Source organism: Strongyloides ratti, scaffold srae_chrx_scaffold0000005, assembly GCF_001040885.1.
Source record: "Strongyloides ratti genome assembly S_ratti_ED321, scaffold srae_chrx_scaffold0000005".
Taxonomy (NCBI): Eukaryota; Metazoa; Nematoda; class Chromadorea; order Rhabditida; family Strongyloididae; genus Strongyloides; species Strongyloides ratti.
Window position 1 is genome coordinate 301908 of NW_020171513.1, and position 19625 is coordinate 321532.

The 19625-nt window shown below is 23.2% G+C and overlaps 5 protein-coding genes across 5 annotated transcripts; 2 read left to right on the top strand and 3 right to left on the bottom strand.

Annotated features, from left to right (window-relative positions):
* Window positions 1–4520: 4520 nt before the first annotated feature.
* Window positions 4521–11812, top strand: SRAE_X000224600 (Hypothetical protein; the record flags this gene model as incomplete). The annotated part of the gene is made up of 5 exons (XM_024645433.1): window positions 4521–5442; window positions 5605–9909; window positions 10239–11231; window positions 11278–11719; window positions 11767–11812. 5 exons carry the CDS (start codon window positions 4521–4523, stop codon window positions 11810–11812), a joined length of 6708 nt encoding a protein of 2235 aa, XP_024499716.1.
* Window positions 11813–12457: 645 nt separating this feature from the next.
* On the bottom strand, window positions 12458–13492 carry SRAE_X000224700 (Hypothetical protein; the record flags this gene model as incomplete). The annotated part of the gene is made up of 1 exon (XM_024645434.1): window positions 12458–13492. One exon carries the CDS (start codon window positions 13490–13492, stop codon window positions 12458–12460), a length of 1035 nt encoding a protein of 344 aa, XP_024499717.1.
* A 576-nt stretch (window positions 13493–14068) lies between these two features.
* SRAE_X000224800 (Nematode cuticle collagen, N-terminal domain and Collagen triple helix repeat-containing protein) lies at window positions 14069–15079 on the bottom strand (the record flags this gene model as incomplete). Its single annotated transcript, XM_024645435.1, has 2 exons — window positions 14069–14990; window positions 15042–15079. 2 exons carry the CDS (start codon window positions 15077–15079, stop codon window positions 14069–14071), a joined length of 960 nt encoding a protein of 319 aa, XP_024499718.1.
* A 1321-nt stretch (window positions 15080–16400) lies between these two features.
* Window positions 16401–17050, top strand: SRAE_X000224850 (Hypothetical protein; the record flags this gene model as incomplete). Its single annotated transcript, XM_024645436.1, has 2 exons — window positions 16401–16425; window positions 16809–17050. The coding sequence occupies 2 exons, from the start codon at window positions 16401–16403 to the stop codon at window positions 17048–17050; spliced, it is 267 nt and encodes an 88-aa protein (XP_024499719.1).
* Window positions 17051–17241: 191 nt separating this feature from the next.
* Window positions 17242–18447, bottom strand: SRAE_X000224900 (Drug/metabolite transporter domain-containing protein; the record flags this gene model as incomplete). Its single annotated transcript, XM_024645437.1, has 2 exons — window positions 17242–18267; window positions 18319–18447. The coding sequence occupies 2 exons, from the start codon at window positions 18445–18447 to the stop codon at window positions 17242–17244; spliced, it is 1155 nt and encodes a 384-aa protein (XP_024499720.1).
* Between the last annotated feature and the right edge of the window lie 1178 nt (window positions 18448–19625).

Consider the following 19625-nt stretch of genomic DNA (forward strand, 5'->3'; position numbering starts at 1 on the left):
GATGTTATAAATATATATCATTTTACATTTAACAATAATATAAACAAATTACCACTTATAAATTAAATCAGCTTGAAATTTTTTTCCAATAACATAAATTAAATTTCCTTTTATTCTTTTTCTTTTAAAATGTTCCGCTTCCTAATTTTGTACTCTAAGAAATAAAAAAAACAAATAATACTTTTTAAACGAAAAAAAAAATATAAATAATTATTCAAATTGTAAATGATTAGTAATAATTATTCTAATAATGAATCAATTACAATGTATATTTTTTTATTTATTTTATATTTTCTTTAAAATATAGTATTATTTTTTTGTATAATTGATATAAATTTTTGTAGATATATATACATATATATACAGATGTGTGGATATAATTTATAAGAAAAAGTTATATCATAACTTTTCATTATCATTATATATTTTTATTTTTTAAACATTTCTTATAACTATTATATGATGAAGATCAGGAGATTATAATAATATAAAAAAGCCCTCCGGATATGTGAGTAGCTTTGGAAGCTAAAATAAATGAAAATAAAGTTTATTTGAGTGGAAAAAATATGAAAATACTTCTTTATTAAACTTACTTGATTTTGATAATACCATAATTAAAAGACATTTTAAAATTAATAATGTTTTTAATATTCTAAGTTATAATAAAAATTTAATAACAAACATTTATTGTGCAATACATTTTTATTTTCATTAAATCCACCTAAATATTTTATATATCAGACATACTTATTTAAATAAGTAGTATTCATTAATTATTCAAATGCTAAAAACATATATTTAGAATATCAAATAAATAAAAATATAATGATAGTAAATTAAAAATGTTATGAGACAAAATAAAAACTTTTTACTACATTTGATAAAACGGATATTGTTAGAAATTTTAAAAGGAAATTAAATTTTGTGATAAAATTAAATTTATTAATTGAAGACAATAACTTTGAAACAAGTTACTTTTGTTAAATGTTTCTTTAATTACTTGTATAAATAAAAAATCATGTTAGAACAATTTTAGTTAGATAAAAGTACACAAATCTAAAAAAAAAAATTCCATGGAAGTTGATTTTTAAATTCTATTGTTTTTGTAACATTTTGTATTAATATTACATTTTAATGATATTTACCTTTTCAAAAGTTAATAATAAGAAAGTTTTAGTATAACAAATTTTGAATAAATTATTGAATATTAGAATTTTATATGTTTAAATTTCTTTAAATGTATTTAGATATCATTTTCAAAATTAATTACAATGTACTAATACACTATTTATTGTAAAATTAATGAAAGGTATCCATACAATTAAATATATTATAATCAAATAAAAGTAAAATTTTATTGTATTTCACCTTTTTCTAATTTAATGAGACATCTACTTTTTTTTATTACAAATAATTATGTATATTTCAAAATATTATAAATAAATAAATATGTTGCAAAATAATTAAATTTAATTTTCATAGTTTTTAACCTTATTATCTTCTTTTTTACAATAAAATGATAATTGAACTTTAAAAAGAATAATTAATATTTATGAAATATACTTTTTTTTAAGTATATTTATTAAAAATTTTCTTTTTGTTTACTTTTAAATATTGAAAAAGAAAATAATTAATATCTTTATGCCGTATTTTTTTTTATTTAATATAAGAAAATTAAAAGTTGGATTTATAATTAATTATAATCAAAAATTATAAAGGATAAATATTCAAAGATTAATTATAAAATGTTGTTAGTGTTTCGTTTTCTAGAAACTGTACAATTTTATCCTTTACTATAATTTATTCATTAATTAATAAATTTACAAAAATTTTAAAATATAAATTTGTTGATAAAATAGATATATATTTTATATAATCATAGTGATATAAAACTGAGTAATAAAAATCATTCATACACAAAAACATTCAACTTCTTTAAGTTATAAAATGAATTTTAAATGATGGGTAAAAATAATTATTTATTTCGGTGATATATCTCTATAACATGTTAAATGAATAGTTTTTATAAATATATTAAAAAATTTATTTGTTCTTAAAGAATATTGAAAAAAAAAATACCTGATAGTAAAATTAAATATATCATTCAAGTAAAATTATCATTACTTGTATTATTAATAATAAAAAACGATGAATTATTATAAGAGGTTCATTGAACGAAATATTTTTAAAATCACAAAAAAAGATAACATAAATCTTATTTTATTGTCTCTCCGTCCGCAATAAAGTTGATTTTTTAAAGAAATTACAATAATATTAATAAAAAAAAATAGATATATATAATCACAGAGAAGTGAAGTACTTTTTGAAAATTTAATTAACACCTTTATAAGTGAATACGTTGAAATTCCAGTTGAATGTATAGATAGAAGTACAATAATAAAATATATATAAAAAAAAAATAAGTAGGATCAGTTTTTAGGCATACAAAAAAAAATTTTAAAATATCATAGGTTAATATATTCATCTATCATTGAATAGTTTACTTTCATATTTTTATGTCAAAGAATAAAACGTCAGTTTTAATTTCATAAAACTTCTAATCAACAAAAAATCAAAAAAAGTTAGTCTTTTTTCCATATATAATCGTAAATTTAATCTCATGTCCTCATATTAAAATTAAAAAAATCATTTATATATAAAAATATATTTTAAAAAATTTTTTATTATTTAACTTTTGTAAGATATTTTTTTTACTATTTTTTATTTTTTTTTTCTATCATTCAAATGTTGATTTATTCAGAGAATTTATCTAATTACTTTTTAATTTAATTAAGCTTTTTGTTGTGTAAAAGTAAAATTAAAACAATTTTACAATATAATTTAAATGCAGACAATACATATATATATATAGTTCTTTGAAATTATATAAAATAAATCAAATAATATGAAATGGATCATAAAAATTGCCTAAATACAGAAATAATATTACTTTTCTAGATATCCTTAATTGTACTTCTTCATTTTACAATTATAAATCCATAAAAACATTTGATTGTTTACTTAGAAATGAAAATGTAACAAATAAATATATTTTAAATGTATATATATATATATATATTATTACCATAACATAATGATTACTGGTCAGTATCGGCACGAATTATTTAAAGAATGTCATTTTAAAGTATCATATTAAGAGAAAATTTCTATTTACAATGTATACATTATTTAGGATTCCTAGTTTAGTTTACCATACTTTCACTTTTGAGTTTCTATAAATATTCATATATATCTATAAAAATTTGTTGCCGGTAAAATAAATTTGTAACAAGATAAGTTAACATTAAACCTGTTTAGAAGAATTTTATCCATATGAAAGAAATTCATTACTAATATTATATCATTCCCTTGAACCATCCTTTTATTAAATATTTTTAAAACAAAGTCTATTCTTTAATTATATAATGATATATTCTTGTTTAATTATTGCTATATCCGGAATAATTTTCTTTGTACTCCAAAGAATAAAACATATTTATTTATCTTTTACTTTTGCTTTTATCTTAATAATTTTTGTCTGATAAAATTTAGTAATAATAAAAAGTCTAAATATAGATAAAAGGTGGAGATATGCTTATAAATCAACTTTTATAAAAGAATTAATGTTGAAAAAGCTAGTATTGAGATTAAATATTTTATATATCATAATAATTATTTTATTATTTATAAAATAAAGAAAGTCTATTTAGGATAGAAAAAAGATATATACCGCCTACAAAATACACTTTTTATAATATTTTTAAATATTTTAAAGTTAGCAATTTTCTTATATCTATTTTAGATTTTAAAATTATTATAACATTTATTTTCTCTTCTAAAAATATTATTTTAAAATATTTTTTTTTTTCTAAAAATTTATTTATTTAAGCTTTCTATCAGATATCATTAAACTTGATTACTTCTAAATATCTGATAATAATAGTTTTTTCTTTTTATGTAATATGGAACTAGTACTATTATCTATAATATATATATAACTGATTTTCAATTCTTATATGTAATATATTAAAATGCCCTGAAACTAAAAAAAATTAATCAAAACTATCTTGTTAATACTGAATCAAATGCTTTCACTGTTGTTTATTATCATCATATATATATAAATATTTATGTTTATTATATTTGTTTTTGTTATAAATATTTTAATTTTTTCTAATACATCCTTACTACTATATAATAATTATATATATTCTTAAATAATTTTTATTTATCCATGTTTTGACAATAATAACAACCTTTATATTTAACGCCCTTCATTATAACAATTTGATTTTATATGAATTATTGCATCAATTATTACAAATAATAGAAGTACTTTCACTTTTTTTTTGTCTTGTAATCATTATAAAGTTTTTCAATTTTATTAAAAATCCAATTAATTTTTTTTTATATTTAAATTATATTTTAGATTAAATTTTACAATCCTACACTTGATTATATACCAATTATTTATACTTTAGTTTTATAATTTTATTTTCAATATGCATAATAAATTTTATATGCTAAAAAGTTTTCTTTTGGCAAGTTTATTAATAACTGTTACTCCTAAATATGATGAAGAATCAGAAAATGCCATAAATGTACAAATATCAACAGGTAATAATTCACCTTTATCCAGTCAAACAGAATATATTTATTCACCAACATTACCACCAACACAAAATAAATATATGCCACCACCAGAACTTTATGTTCCAGAAAGAAATTATACTGAAAATTATGAAAATAGTCCGGTAAAACAAGAGGGAGGTCAAATTATAGGTGGAGATTCTCAAAAAACTGCTGAAGCTAGTAGTTCACAAAATCAATTACCATCTAATATAATCAAATTTACACTTAGGAATTTAGGTCAAAACAAAGATACTCTTGAAAAATTTTATGCTGGCAGTTTAGAAGGTGGATATGTCCCAAAACCAGATGAAAGTGAATCAGAAAGCCCTTCAAAAAATAAAAAAGAATCATCTTCATCATCATCAGATGAATCAGATGAAGATATCATTAAAAGTGACAAAAGAAGACCAAAAATTTCTGTTGATTGTGTTGGACCAGTAATTGAAACTGAAAGTGAAAAAACCTATTCATCACAAAAAGAGAAGCCATCAAAAAAAACAAATAGATATGAAACATCTCATGTACCATCAAGTTCATCAGCTAGTGCTTCAGCATCAGCCCATGCCTCTGCATCAGCCAGTGCATCAGCATCAGCATCTGCTAGTGCTTCTGCATCAGCAAGTTCATCACATACATCCATACATACTTCAACACACACTGAAACACATACTTCTTCTTATACATCAAATACATATATTTATCCACAAGCTCCAGCTCCAGCTCCAGTTCCAATTTCATATCAAATTTCAAATACTAAAACAAATCCTCAAACTTCATCTTCTTCTACCTCTGAATCATCATCAAAAATTAGTAAGTCATTATAAAAAAAAAATTTAGTCTAAATATGTAAATGACAAAAATCATTTAAAATGATTGACATTAATTCATTTAAAACAAAAAAATATCCGTAAACAGGTTTCTTTTTATCTTTAATTCCTAATTTTTATCCATTACATTAAAATTTTTTTATAGTCACTACTGGAACAGACCTCAACGGTAACGGATATCAAATTAACGAGAATAGTAACATTAAAACATCCAGTAATGTAAACGATAGAAGTAATCAACAATCACAAATAAAAAAAATTATTGTGACGACTAATACAGGTATTTTAAATGAAAACAGACAAGCTTCTAGTGCTTCTTCTATTTTGTCTTCTGCCTCTGCATCATCATCTTTCCCTGCTTCCGAAGAATCATCATCTTCAATTAATAGAGAATCATTAAAACCTGATACATTACAACCTAAAGTAATTGAAACATCTTCCGTTAAGGAAAATATTCCAGTTTTACCTACATCAGTATCAGGTTCTATAGACTCTTCATCTTTGAAAAATCAGGATAGATCCGAAACACATATTACAGCTGAAAAGGAAATCCTTACACCATCTAATGGTAAAAACGAGAAACATACATATGTTTCTTTGAGTTCATCAGCTTCTAGTGTCTCATCAAGCTTACCAGCTTCCAGTGCTTCATCTACTTCATCATCAAGTTTATCAACTTCAAACGCTTCATCGAGTTCATTTTCTAGTGCCTCATCAAGCTTATCAGCTACCGATGCTTCACATAGCACATTAATTTCAAATACAGGATATGAAACAGAAGCTTCATTAACTGAAGTACCAAATGTTTCACAGAAGGCAAAAAATAGTGAGTCAGCTTCAACAGTTGATAATACTAATTCACCCACAAAAAGTATAGATATACCAGCTTCATCTATTTCTTTAAATGCTTTACCTGCTTCTTCAAAAATTTCAGCAACTTCATTAAATGAAAATGATGGTAAAGGTAAGCCATCTTCTTCTAATATTGTACCTGCTGCAATAAGCTCATATGTTAAATCTAATAAATTTGAATCTGAAACTTCAACTGATACTTCAGAAAATGCTAAAGTTGCTTCGATTACAATAGATCCAAATAATTCAGGCTTATCTGCTTTGCCTATAAAAATTGAATCTGAAAGTATAACTGATACTTCAGAAAATGTTCCAAATGCTTCTAGTTCAATAAATATTGCTTTACCAAGTTATACTATTTTACCTACTAAAATTGAATCTGAAAGTCAAAATAATGCTTATGAAAATGCTGAAGGTTCTTCTACCTCTATAAATAAAGCTTTATCAAAAAACTCTTTGGCATCTAATAAATTAGAACCAGAAAGTTATAATGATGCCTCTAAAATAACAACAACTGCTTTTAATTCTATAGATACAGCTTTATCAGGTTCATCTGTTTTACCAAAAAGAGTTGAACCAAGTGAAAAAAGTAATACTTTTGAAAGTAGTGTAACAATTTCTAATTTAGAAACAGATCGAGTAAATTTATATCACTCTTCTAGTGGAGTTGAATCTAATAATGATGCTCATATTTCTAAAACCACAAATACTTATTCTCCTTCTGTTAATACAATTTCACCTCTCCCATCTTTTAAAATTAAAAATGAAGGTAATACTTATGTTCCTGAATTTATAAACTCTTTTCACATAACATCTGATAAACCTTCACCAAATTCTTTTTCCCCATTTACTAAAATTGAACCTGAAAGCTATACTTATAAAACAAAAATTAAATCAACAAATATAACTCCTGGTTCATCTAGTTCACTTAATAAAGTAACTAGAATAGAATCAGAAAGTATATCTAATGCTTCTGAAATTAAACCTTCTGCTTTTATAATATCTTCTTCAGACAAAATTAAGTCAGAAGATCATATTTCTACTACTAAACATGAGACAGCTCCTATTAATCTAAAAAATACTGCTTTAATACGCACTTCATATAATGTAATAACTCCTGATAATTCTTATGAAACAAAATCTCACATTATATTTTCAAATTATAAAACAACAGCTTTACCAGAAACAAATTCTAAGCTTGCTTCATCATTTTCTCCAACAGATAATATGCCAAATTCAAATGTCCCTGATTTAGATAAAGAAACAATGCTAACAAAAAATAAAACACCTTTATCATCAGATAAATCTGCTTTACCAATTTATCCAAATTTTACTACACAAAGTGCTTCTAATAATGCTTATAATTCTAACATTCTTCCATATTCAATTAAAAGTACAATTAAATCTATTACAGATAAATCACTAACAGAAAATCCAGTCCCTTCACAATCATCAAATACAATTTCTGTTGATAAATCAAAAACAATTGAAACAAATTCACTTCCTTCATATTCTATTAAAACATCTATTGAAGAAGTAAAATCTATTGACAGTAGTAATAGTAATATTCCTTCATTAACAGGAAATACACAAACAAATATTCCATTATCTGGAAGTTTTACTGATACAAAAATTGGTATGTTATCTAATAATACTTCTGCTTTATCTACCTCTACTATGCCATATGCTTTGCCGTTTGATAGCTTTAAAAAAAATAACAAAAAAGTAGTAGAATTAAATGTAGACAACAGTTATTCTACTTCTCAAAATATAGCTGTTGAAAATATTTATAATTCTATTTCATCAACGAGTTTACAAAGTATATCACCTAATGAATTAATAATTAATCCAACTACTTCCATTAATAATATTAATTCAAATAATATAAAATTAAATGAAAAAGATAAAACAAAACATTTTACACCAGTTTTTTCTTTTCTTTCATCCAGTACTCCTTTCACATCATATACTAACGTTTTAACAAAAAATTTTAACATAGGTAATACTTTTAATGAATCTTTAAAAAATGGATTTATAAATACTTCATCAAATATTCATAATAAAGATTCATACTCTAAATCAAATTTTTCTGCTAATAATAAAGCTGAAAATATAAATGAATCTACCAAAAAATATAATATTAATTTATATACAAAAAATATAAAATATATTCCAATTGATCAAGAAAAAAATGAGAAAAAAATGAATCCTGAAAAGAAAGTTATGTCAAATGAAGTCGTGTTAAGAAATAAAAGTAATAAATTAAATAATTTAAATTCTTCAATTTATAATTACAATAAAGTAATTAATACTAATAATATTGAAACAAAAATAGAAAATAAAGAAGAAAAAGAAATAAATGAGAGTAATAAAAATATTATAATTGATGGAGATGATAATATAAAAGAAGAGTTACCTAAAGAGATTGCTTCATTTAATATGCCTTTACCACATGCTTCATTATATAATAATGCTTTACCTATAACAGTTAACAAAAATTCTAAAAATTTTTCATTTTTTCTTATTACAGAAACATCAAAAATAGATTTGAATACTTTATCTAATTTAGGAAATTACAATAAAAATAGTATTCCTGAGACAGAATCTAATTTTGTACCAAAAACTGGATCAAAATCTCAAATTGAAGTTGTAAGTTATAAAACAACAAATGAAGAAACAGATAGTAACACAAATGTAGAATATAAGGAAGTAACAGAGGCACCTAGTCCAGTACAAACAAAACCAATTAACAATAATTTAAAATCTGTTTTACCAAAAATAGTTATTGAAAAGTTACCTGTTAAAGAAACTTATTCTGAAATTCCTTCAACTATTTCTTCAACAAAATCATATACTATTGAAAATATTCCAGTTTCTACTAAAGAAATTTATGAAACAACCAATGTTCATGTAGGAAGTATTCCACCAAGACCGGGTAATAATCATAATGAAAATATTAATAATATTGATAATATTCCATTATCTTCATCTAAAGAAGAGCCATCATCATCTAATCATGCTTCGACTAGCACAGATTATGAAAATAACATCCCTAATGTGTCAATCACAACTCCAGAAGATAAAAATAATTATAATAGTAAGATATCTTCTGGTATGCCTTCACTTTCACCAAATTCAGTGCCATATAAAACTGCTTACGAAACAACTAGTAAAAAAATAGTTGAAGAAAGTAATAAAATGAATGTCCATACTTCCAATAATATTGACAGTCATGATAATTACTCATCTTCTTCTTCATCAAACAATAAAATGCCATTATCAATAACGCCTTCTTCAGAAAATAAAAATGAAGATTATACTAAAAATGACATAAATGCACCAAGTGCTATTGCTTTTTCATCTTCAACTATTGCACCAACCGAAAAAGGTACAAATATAAATATTTTAAAAAATTTTATTTTATCACAAAATAATACACAATCACCATATTTATCATCTCAAAGTAAATATTCATTACTAGATTCATCAGAATATATACAACATTCACTTCATATACCAGCACATTCTATATCACATATGAGTGCACTTTTACATCCAGCATCATCATCTTATCATTTAAATGAACTACAATCTAATGGTAAAACATTGATTCTTTTAATAAGAATCATTTGTTTGTATCTTTTTTATTTTAACATGTGTGTTCTTTTGATTGACATGAAACTAAAAATAATTTTTTTAATTACTAATAACACAAATACGCCTTTTAAAAAAAAATACCATTTCACATTAACAAAAAAAAAAGTTTTTAATGAATAATTTTATAGTAAAAAAGATCAGTAATGTTTATTTTTTATAATATACTATACTTATTCAAATTAATACTACAATGATTTTTTTTAATACTAACAATCATAGAGTTATTTTTAAAAAATTATATTTTAAATATATATTTACACTTTTTTTTAGTACAATCAATTACAAATAATGGAGAAGAAAATGAAATTGAACAAATTAAAGAAGAAAGAAAAGATGTAACATCAGAAGTTCCTAAAGAAATATATGTTCCTCCAGCACCAACTTATATTGCATCAAAAACATCTATCATTGATACAAGCAGAATAAAAATTTCTTCAACTGATGAAAGTTATGGTGATAATACTGCACCAGTACCACTTGAAAGTTCACTTCCAATTCAACCAATTAATCATGTTGAAGTATCTCCACCTGGATCACCAAGCTATACTGGTACTGGAGTAAATACTGCTCATATATCATTACCAGAATCTAATAATGGTCCAGAAAACATAAGTGAAAATATACCATCAGAAACACATCCAAATGAATTACTTCCAGAAGAAAAAGAAGAATATGATAAAAGAAAAGAATTTGAAGTAGATATTGATAGACATGAAAATGTAACACCACAAATAGACTCTGTAGGAGTACAAGTTACACCAGCAAAGATAGATGGTCAATCAAATGTTGAGGAAACTATTACACATTCAGTTGCTCCAGCTGAAATTATTTCTGAAATACCAACAGCAACACATACCGAAAATTCAGGTAAAGGAGAAGTTTTAACTGAAGAATTACCAGAAACAGTTCAAACAAGAGGTGAAGGTCGTGCTGGTGACTATGATGAAGTTTCAGAAAATTTACCTTCACCAAAATCACAATATGGTGAAAGTGAAACAGGAAGTGCAATTTCTGAATCGTCACAAAATATACCATCACAACCAACAGTTGAAAATTATAGACCAAGTGTATCAACAAATAATAATGGATACAATGGTAATAATTATGGTCCATCACCACAGATTCCACAACATATTGGTACAAATCAACAGACTTTCTCGAATATACCACCATCTCCAAATTTTAATAATAATCAAATGAATAATTATTTAGTTGCTCCACGTTTACCTCAACAGCAATACTCTCAACCAGGATGTTGTGGAGGTAATGATTATTATTAAAATATTAATAATTTTTATTTACTTTTTAGGTAATTGGCTTTCAAGAACAGGTGCTATTTGTGCTCCAATAAATATGCAACCATGTAGTTCATCATGTGGAACAGGAAACTGTCAACAATCATCTCCATGTAGAAGTGGAAGTTGTGCTTCCTCATCTTCCTGTGGTAATGGTGGCTGCGGTGGATCATCATCTTGTGGTTCAGGAGGTTGTGGTGGATCATCATCTTGTGGTTCAGGAGGTTGTGGTGGATCATCATCTTGTGGTTCAGGAGGTTGTGGTGGATCATCATCTTGTGGCTCAGGAGGATGTGGATCACAAGGATTTGCTATACCTCAACAATCTTCATGCCAAAGTACTTGTCCTTGTCCTGCACCATCAACATCAAATACATGTTGTTGTCCACAAACAACAAATCTATTTGGAGGATTCCCAAATCTCTTTGGAAGCCTTTGCACGGGTAGAAAGAAGAGGTAATTTTATATAATTTAATGTAATATTTTAATATTTTAAATTTTAGATCTATTAGTTGGGCTGGATTATGTAGAAAATATAAAGTTGCGTAATAATATTAAATTAGTTATTTCTCATACAACAAAAACAAGCAATTTTAGCATATCTGGAATCTCTTAAATTTTTATTATTTCCTTAATATTCTATTTAATCAGGTGCAATAAGCAACAACATTAATTTATTGCTTCAATTTATTACAATAAAATTAAGAATTAAACTCGTGCAATGGCAACAAAATATAGACCTTCTCAAGATTCAATAATACTTAGTCTATGTTATTTGATTATTTTGAAAAAAAAAAAAAACTTTTATACTTTTATGTATCAACAAAAAGTTGCTTAAAAACAAAATATAACTTTTATCAATCATAAATATTTTACATATTTGTAGAAAGGCCAAGAATTTTAAAAGATATACTAAATATCTTTCAAATTAATTCCGATAATTTCTTTTTCATTAATGTAACAATACAGTGTGTTTTCAAAGATTTTTTTCAAGTAATTTTTCCATTATACTTTATATATAGATATATATATATATATATATATTTTATTGCCGCAACTGTTATATATATTTTTTTTTAGAATAATTTTATTTAATGTCATAAAAAAATAAATGTTAATGCTAATTTATAATGAAACGTAAAAAATTATTGGTAAATTAAAAAAACGAAATAATAAATGAAATACAATTAATAGTTAGTTGTTTACATAATTCCAAATTTTAGAAATAAATCCATTTTCTTTTGGTTTTATTTCATCTCTTAATGATAAATTCTTTTTATTTATTGAGACGACTCTAACAGTTGGTTTCTTTGGGACAATAGTATCTTCTTTTTCATTTTCCATTAATATATTTTCAAAATTATAGTTAGGATTATCAAGAAAATTATATGACAAAGGTTTTGTAAATCCAATAATTTCTTTGTCATCATAAAAATATGGACTCATATTACAAGCCTTCTTTACCAGAAGTGGATTAGCCATACGAACAAAAAAATAATTATTGGTATTGTTTCGAGCAATACTTTTTACTGTCCCTATATTATCAATTAAATGTTTTAAAACATTTTTTTCTGATTCTTCACTTGATCCAAATACAGTTAACCAACAATGTTTTTCAAATTCTTCATCACTCATTTGATTAAAATTCATGGCATCTGTATCCTTTATATTATTTAATGGGCTTCTACTATTATGAGGTAAAATAGTACTTTCACCTAATTGACGAAGAGGTGGACCAGAAAATTTATTACACTCTCTTGTACCATGTAAATCAAATTTTACAGTATTAGATCTTTTAGAAGTTGCTTCATCATCAATTGAAAGTATATTACGTCTTTTTGGGACACGAGATGATAATGGACCAAATAAAAAGTCTGGAGCATCATTTGTAAATCGGCTAGTATTTGAATCATTGGTGTTTAAATCGTTGTCTTCTTCAATCATATCAAAATCATTACTTAAATAACTTCTATTTCTTTCCATTTTTGAATATTTTCCTGAATTTTCAGTAAATGATTCTAAAATTGGACGAGTATTTCTATTGTTTGATTTGTAGATTGATTCACATTTCATAGAATTACTTCTATTTATATTAATATTCCTTTTTCCACTAAATAATGAATTATTTCCATAAAATGATGGTCTATGATTTTTTTCTTCAAAATCTTTGTTAGGTGATTTCCATGAAAATGAATTAAATTTTTCAAACTCCAATGATCTTGGAAACATAATGATGCCTAAAAATAAATAATTAAATATTTTAATTAATTATTTTACAAAGTTTATTTAAAAAATGTACATATTTATAAATAATAACATTATATTAAAAAAAAAATTATATATATATTAAATATGTTATGTATAAAGTTATTTAAAACATTTTTTATAATATTATGTTTGTAGATAAGATATTATTGCATATTTGGAAAAACGTTATTTATATATTATACATATATATAATAACATTTCTGTGTAGAAGTAATGCTTGTTATATTTAAGCTTTTTTTTTCATATATAAATATTCATAGAAAATGTTAAAAAGAAATGAAACAAGCAATTTATAACAATGTTTGACAAAACAAGTTGTTATATATAATTTATAATAATACTAAAAGTTATTTCTTAAATATAAAAAATTTTTTTTTTATTCTTTAAAAGATAATTAAAAAAGTATCATTTTATATAAAAGTAAATATATATAAAAAAATATTTGATAAATGATCTTTATTTAAAATGTAAATAGAAATAAATACGTTTGTTAAAAGATAATTATAACAAGTTATATTGAATAAGTTACAATTAAACTTAATAACCTGGTGGAGTACGTGGAGTTGGACAGTGGAAGCAATCTCCATTTGGTCCTTTGGATCCAAGTGGCCCTTTTGGTCCTTGAGCTCCTTTCTTTCCATCACGTCCTTGACGACCAGTATCTCCACATGGTCCTTTAGGTCCTGGAATAGATCTTCCTGGAGTACCTTTTGGTCCTTTTGGTCCTGCTGGTCCTTGTGGTCCTGGAGCTCCTGGTGGACCTGGTGGTCCTTCAATATCAATAACACGTCCATCTGGTCCTTTCTTTCCTTGTGCACCTTCAGGTCCTGGTAATCCCATTGGTCCTGGTGGTCCAGCCATACCCATTTCTCCTCTCTTTCCATCAGTTCCATGGAATCCATTAGCTCCACGTGGTCCTTGTGGTCCTTTAGCTCCTTGTATTCCAGAAATACCTGGTGGTCCTGGTGGACAGATAATACATGGTTCATTTGGTCCGTCAGCTGGTGTGATACTTCCATCACGTCCACTCTTACCATCTCTTCCTGGAGCACCATCCATACCATCATTACCATCACATCCTGGTGGACCTGGTGGTCCTGGTGGTCCTTGAAGACATGGGCAACAAGTTGGAGCTGGTTCTGGATCAACAACTGGTTCATAACCATTACTAGCAGCTGGAGCTGGACTTCCATAACCACCACCAGCTTGATTATCAGGTACCCATTGTCCAAAAAGCCAATGTCTTTTTTGTCTTCCAGATGTACTTCCCTTTTGACTTTGAATAGAATACATCTCATAAATAAGATCACGAGATTGCATCTTGCAGAAATCAGATTCAACTGTTATCAAACTTTGAATATCTTGAATATAAGAGTACAAAATTGGTACACTTAAAACAATAGCAGCAATAGCAGTTGTTGAGATAGCAACTGCAAAAATTGCATATTGACGCATACGTCTAAAAATAAAAATAATTAAAATTTTATAACTTTCACTACAAAAAATTTACCTATGTTGGTCTGAATCCTTTTTAACTAAATTTTCCATTATAGAAGGAAAGTAATTAAAAGATTGTATAAATAAGAAAAAGTTTTTAAGTTTATATACACTTTAAGAATTAGGTCATCCGCCTTTTCAAGTCTAATATATCACTTTATTAATATTCAAAAGATAGAACTTTTAGATAACTGGATTTATGATAACATCTTTTCCAAGGTCTTTTCTAATAATAAATATTATAGAAATATGAAAGATTTATGATTTATTTGAACTATTATATTTTATCATTGTTTTTATATACCTTTTATTTTATTAATTACTTATATGAAACTTTTAATAATAACAATAATAATATCAAATATTCTTTTGCCAGAGGGAACATTTGAAATAAATTAATTTATTGATAAAGTATAACAATTTAAATTTTATATAAAAAGAAGATTTAATTAAGAAAAGAATGCTTTTAAAAATATTCACATTTAAAGCAAATACTTTATAAAATATAATAAAATTAAAATGCATATAAGTATATCTTTTTTTTATCTTATTTTTTGAACAATATAATACATTTAAAAGTAATTATTAAGGAAAATAGCAGTCAAAATGCAAAATTTATCTTAAAAATAACCAATTTACACGATTGTTTTGTTTTTACTAAAAAACATATTCCTATTGGTTTTATCTTTTTATTTAAAGTTTTTAAGCTATTTATAATGTGTAACTAGTGTTATTTTGTTAAAATAAATTTTGATATTAATAAAAAAAGTTTGTTAAGATATTATATTATAATTAATTATTTTGATTTGAAATAAAATCAAACTAAAATTAATCATTATTTCAAGTCATTTTAAAAAATATATTGTTATATTTTAAAACTAATATTTTTTGCTTTTTTCAAAGTTTAAAAATCATTTAAAATTTAAACTGAAATATGAGAAAGACGTTTTGTTCTCAGAATATTAATATTGCAATGTATAATAAACTTTTAATATTAATATTTATTTTTCTCTTATTAGTTTAATAAATTAAAATATGTTTATATTTAAATATCAAATTATATGTTAATATATCTATATGTCATTGTAAATAATGAGGTAAAAAATTTTAAATTATTAGTTCTCATTATTTTAATTAGTTTACCAATATATAAATTTATCTTTATAATTGTTTTTACAACAATTTTAAGATGGAAAAAATCTAATTTTAAAAATAATATTTTTTTTTTATTTTTTCTTAAAAATAATTTAATTAAATATTAATTTTCTTTATATTAAATTTTAAATTTATTTATCATTATAAATGCATACATAAACATGGCTATTAATAAATATTATAAGTATTAATATTAAGAGTCTTGTCTTAGGAAGTAATGCCAAAAATAAAGCTTTCTTCTTGTTTTTATTTCAATATAAATTTAAATACTCCAGAGAACTTTAAAAATTATTTTTAGCAGTTTATTTTTCAATATATTAAAATTGTTTAGGATCATCACCCTATTTACCATTTTATTATTTTTAGACATAATTTATGTTTCATTATTTGATACATTTTTTAAAAACTATTATTTACATAAATAAAAATATATGCTTATTTAAATAACATAAAGTAGTTTATTAAAATTTAATTCAATTTTTTTTTGGCTAATATTTTTCTTCTTACTAGAAAAATATTTATTAATATAATCACAAATTTTTTTTGTATAAAAAATTTTTACTATTGTTATTTATAAAAATTTATTAACTTTATTAATTTGAGATAACATTTTTTCTTTATTTAGATATAGATTCAAAATTTAATTTTACTAATACCACTTCAATTGTGGATTTTTTAACTCCATCTAAGGAGGAACTTCATAAGCAGCATCAAGATGCTAAAATATGTCTTATGGGATGGCTTGTAATGATTATTTGGGTTAGTATAATTTGTTTTGCTACAAAAGATTTTTGGCTTGGAAATCAATGTTTTAATAATGATGAAACAGAAAAAATTGAAAATAATTCATTTGAAGAAGAAATTTGAATAAAAATTTCTTAAAATGCAAAAATAATTTTATTTTAATAAAATATAATCTTACCATATTAATAAAAAAATTTTATAATTTTTAGCTATGTATTAAATTTTATAAACAATTTATTTTAAATTATTTAGAAAAAAAAAGCAGATTATTTTAAAATTATATTAACTTTTCATATGCTTAATTTAAAAGAAAATTAAGCATTCTTATTCCTATTTTTTCTCCATTTTTTAAAATGTTCTTTTATAAATATATCCAATGGAAATACAATAAGAATAAAACTTAATAATATTAAAGAACCACCAATTAAAAAATCTTTTTTAACATTAAGATGTCTAAATAAAATATCAACTATTATATTTAATGGGATTCCCATTAACATTCCAATACTTATAACTAAAGGATGTAATAATGCTATTCCAAAATTAATTAAAAAATTAAATAATAATGATAATAAAGAACTTCCAATTATTGGTAACCATGGAATATAACTAAATTCAATTATTTCTCCTTTATAAATAATAAAAAAAATGCATGGTATAATATTAATAATAAGATTCATCATTCCTAAACCTGTCATAAAAATTGAAACTTGCCCAAGATTTGCATTTCCTATTATTTTTTTAAAAAAAACTTTATAAGTAGCTGAGAATGCTGCTGATAATATTGCAAGCAATATACCTAAAAAATGTTCCCAAAAGGATGAATTAGTAGATGTTGATTTATCTAATGAGATAATCACAACTCCTGACACGGCACATACAATAGATATAATTTGATAAAAGTTAAATTTATCTTTTAATATAATCCATGATAATATTAAGACAATTGCTGTATTGGCGGCTGAAATTGATGTTGTAATTGATGCCGCAACATATACAAGTGACATTGAATAACAATAATTTGCTCCAATCCAAAATATAAGAAATAATATTGTAGACATCAAATATTGTACAAATTTAGATTTTATTGAATATACTTGATATATTCTTAAAGCTTCATTATGACAACTTTTTAAATATTCAATGTCTCTGTCATGTCTTATTAATATGTATATTAAGTATGTAGGATAACATAAAATCATAAAATTTGTATTAAACCATGTCATTGTATACGGAGCATAAAAATGTTTTGGATCAATAATTAAAGCAGATTTTGAAAATTGTGTTCCACCAGTCCAACATATTGCAACAGCTATTATAATTAATATAGATAATACTACCTATTTTTATTTTAACAAAAAAATTTTTTATATTAAAAGTAAAATTATTACCTGTCTTGTTAATGTTCTTAAATTAGAGTATTTGTAATCATCGATATCAATATTACCTTCCATACTTTCATTATTTAACGTTTCATTCTTAACCTTTGTTTCATTAATATGATTACTCATAATAACCATAAAATAAAATAAATTTAACAACTAAAATATTGTATATTTTTTTAAATAATATTTTAAGTCGTGATTAGCATTTTCTTATAATTTAAAAATTACAAGAATTATATAAATATAACTAATATAAATAAATAAATAAGCCTAATATTATACTTAATATGATAACAAATATTTTTAAACATAAAAAAAATTTATAAATAAATATATGTACTTTAAATATAGATCTACAAAAATAATGTATTTTTACTTCAATAATATTAATAGTTATTTTAAAGATAACATTATGTATGAAGTAATTTTTACATTATAAATGATATAGTTAGTAATATAATCGTTTTAATAATACATTTCTTCTTATAATCTGTATAATTTTATTTGTAAAAGATAATTGTATGTCTTCAAAAGTTATCACAAAGTGTTTTTAAAGTTATGTAAAAAATATTCTTATTCCTTTTTGCTCATTAATGATACAAAAAAATGTTTCATAAATTCAAGTAAAAATTTTTTATTTTCTAAACATTACAATTATTAAAATATTTATTTATATTTTTACAATAATTATGTTTAAAGATATTGATAAAGAAAATTTTGTACTTATCTATTAGATATTTAAAAAAAAATGTATTTTAAATTTAAATAACAGGGATTAATTGCTATTTGTTTATTTCTATTTATAAACAACATTTAAATAGACATGATTAAAAATTTAAAGTGATGATAACTGTGGAAAATGATATTTGATAGTTATATATTAGGTTGTTTCATATGAAATGAGCCATTATATATATGCAGCTTTTTAGACTGACCTTATTAAGCAATTAGCAACAATAATGTTATTAATTACATTTTATTTTGATTAATCTGAATTTTTTTATAAAATGATATAACAGTTGTGATGGAAAAACATCAAATTATTATATTTTTTTTTACTAATTTGCTACAATATGTTTTACTAGTGATTTTTGCTCTAATTTCCAAAAATAGTTTAAAATAGAAAAAAGTGTCTTAAAAACAAAATGAAATATTAATGAAGTTTTTAGGGTGAATCTTATTTTACATTTAAATACAAAAAAAAAACTCAAGCAATTTAGGAAGAGGAATAAAAGTCTTGAGAAGACGTTGAGATAAAATTAAACCAAAATATAATAAATTAGTGTTTTTTATCATAATATTAATCTCATTTA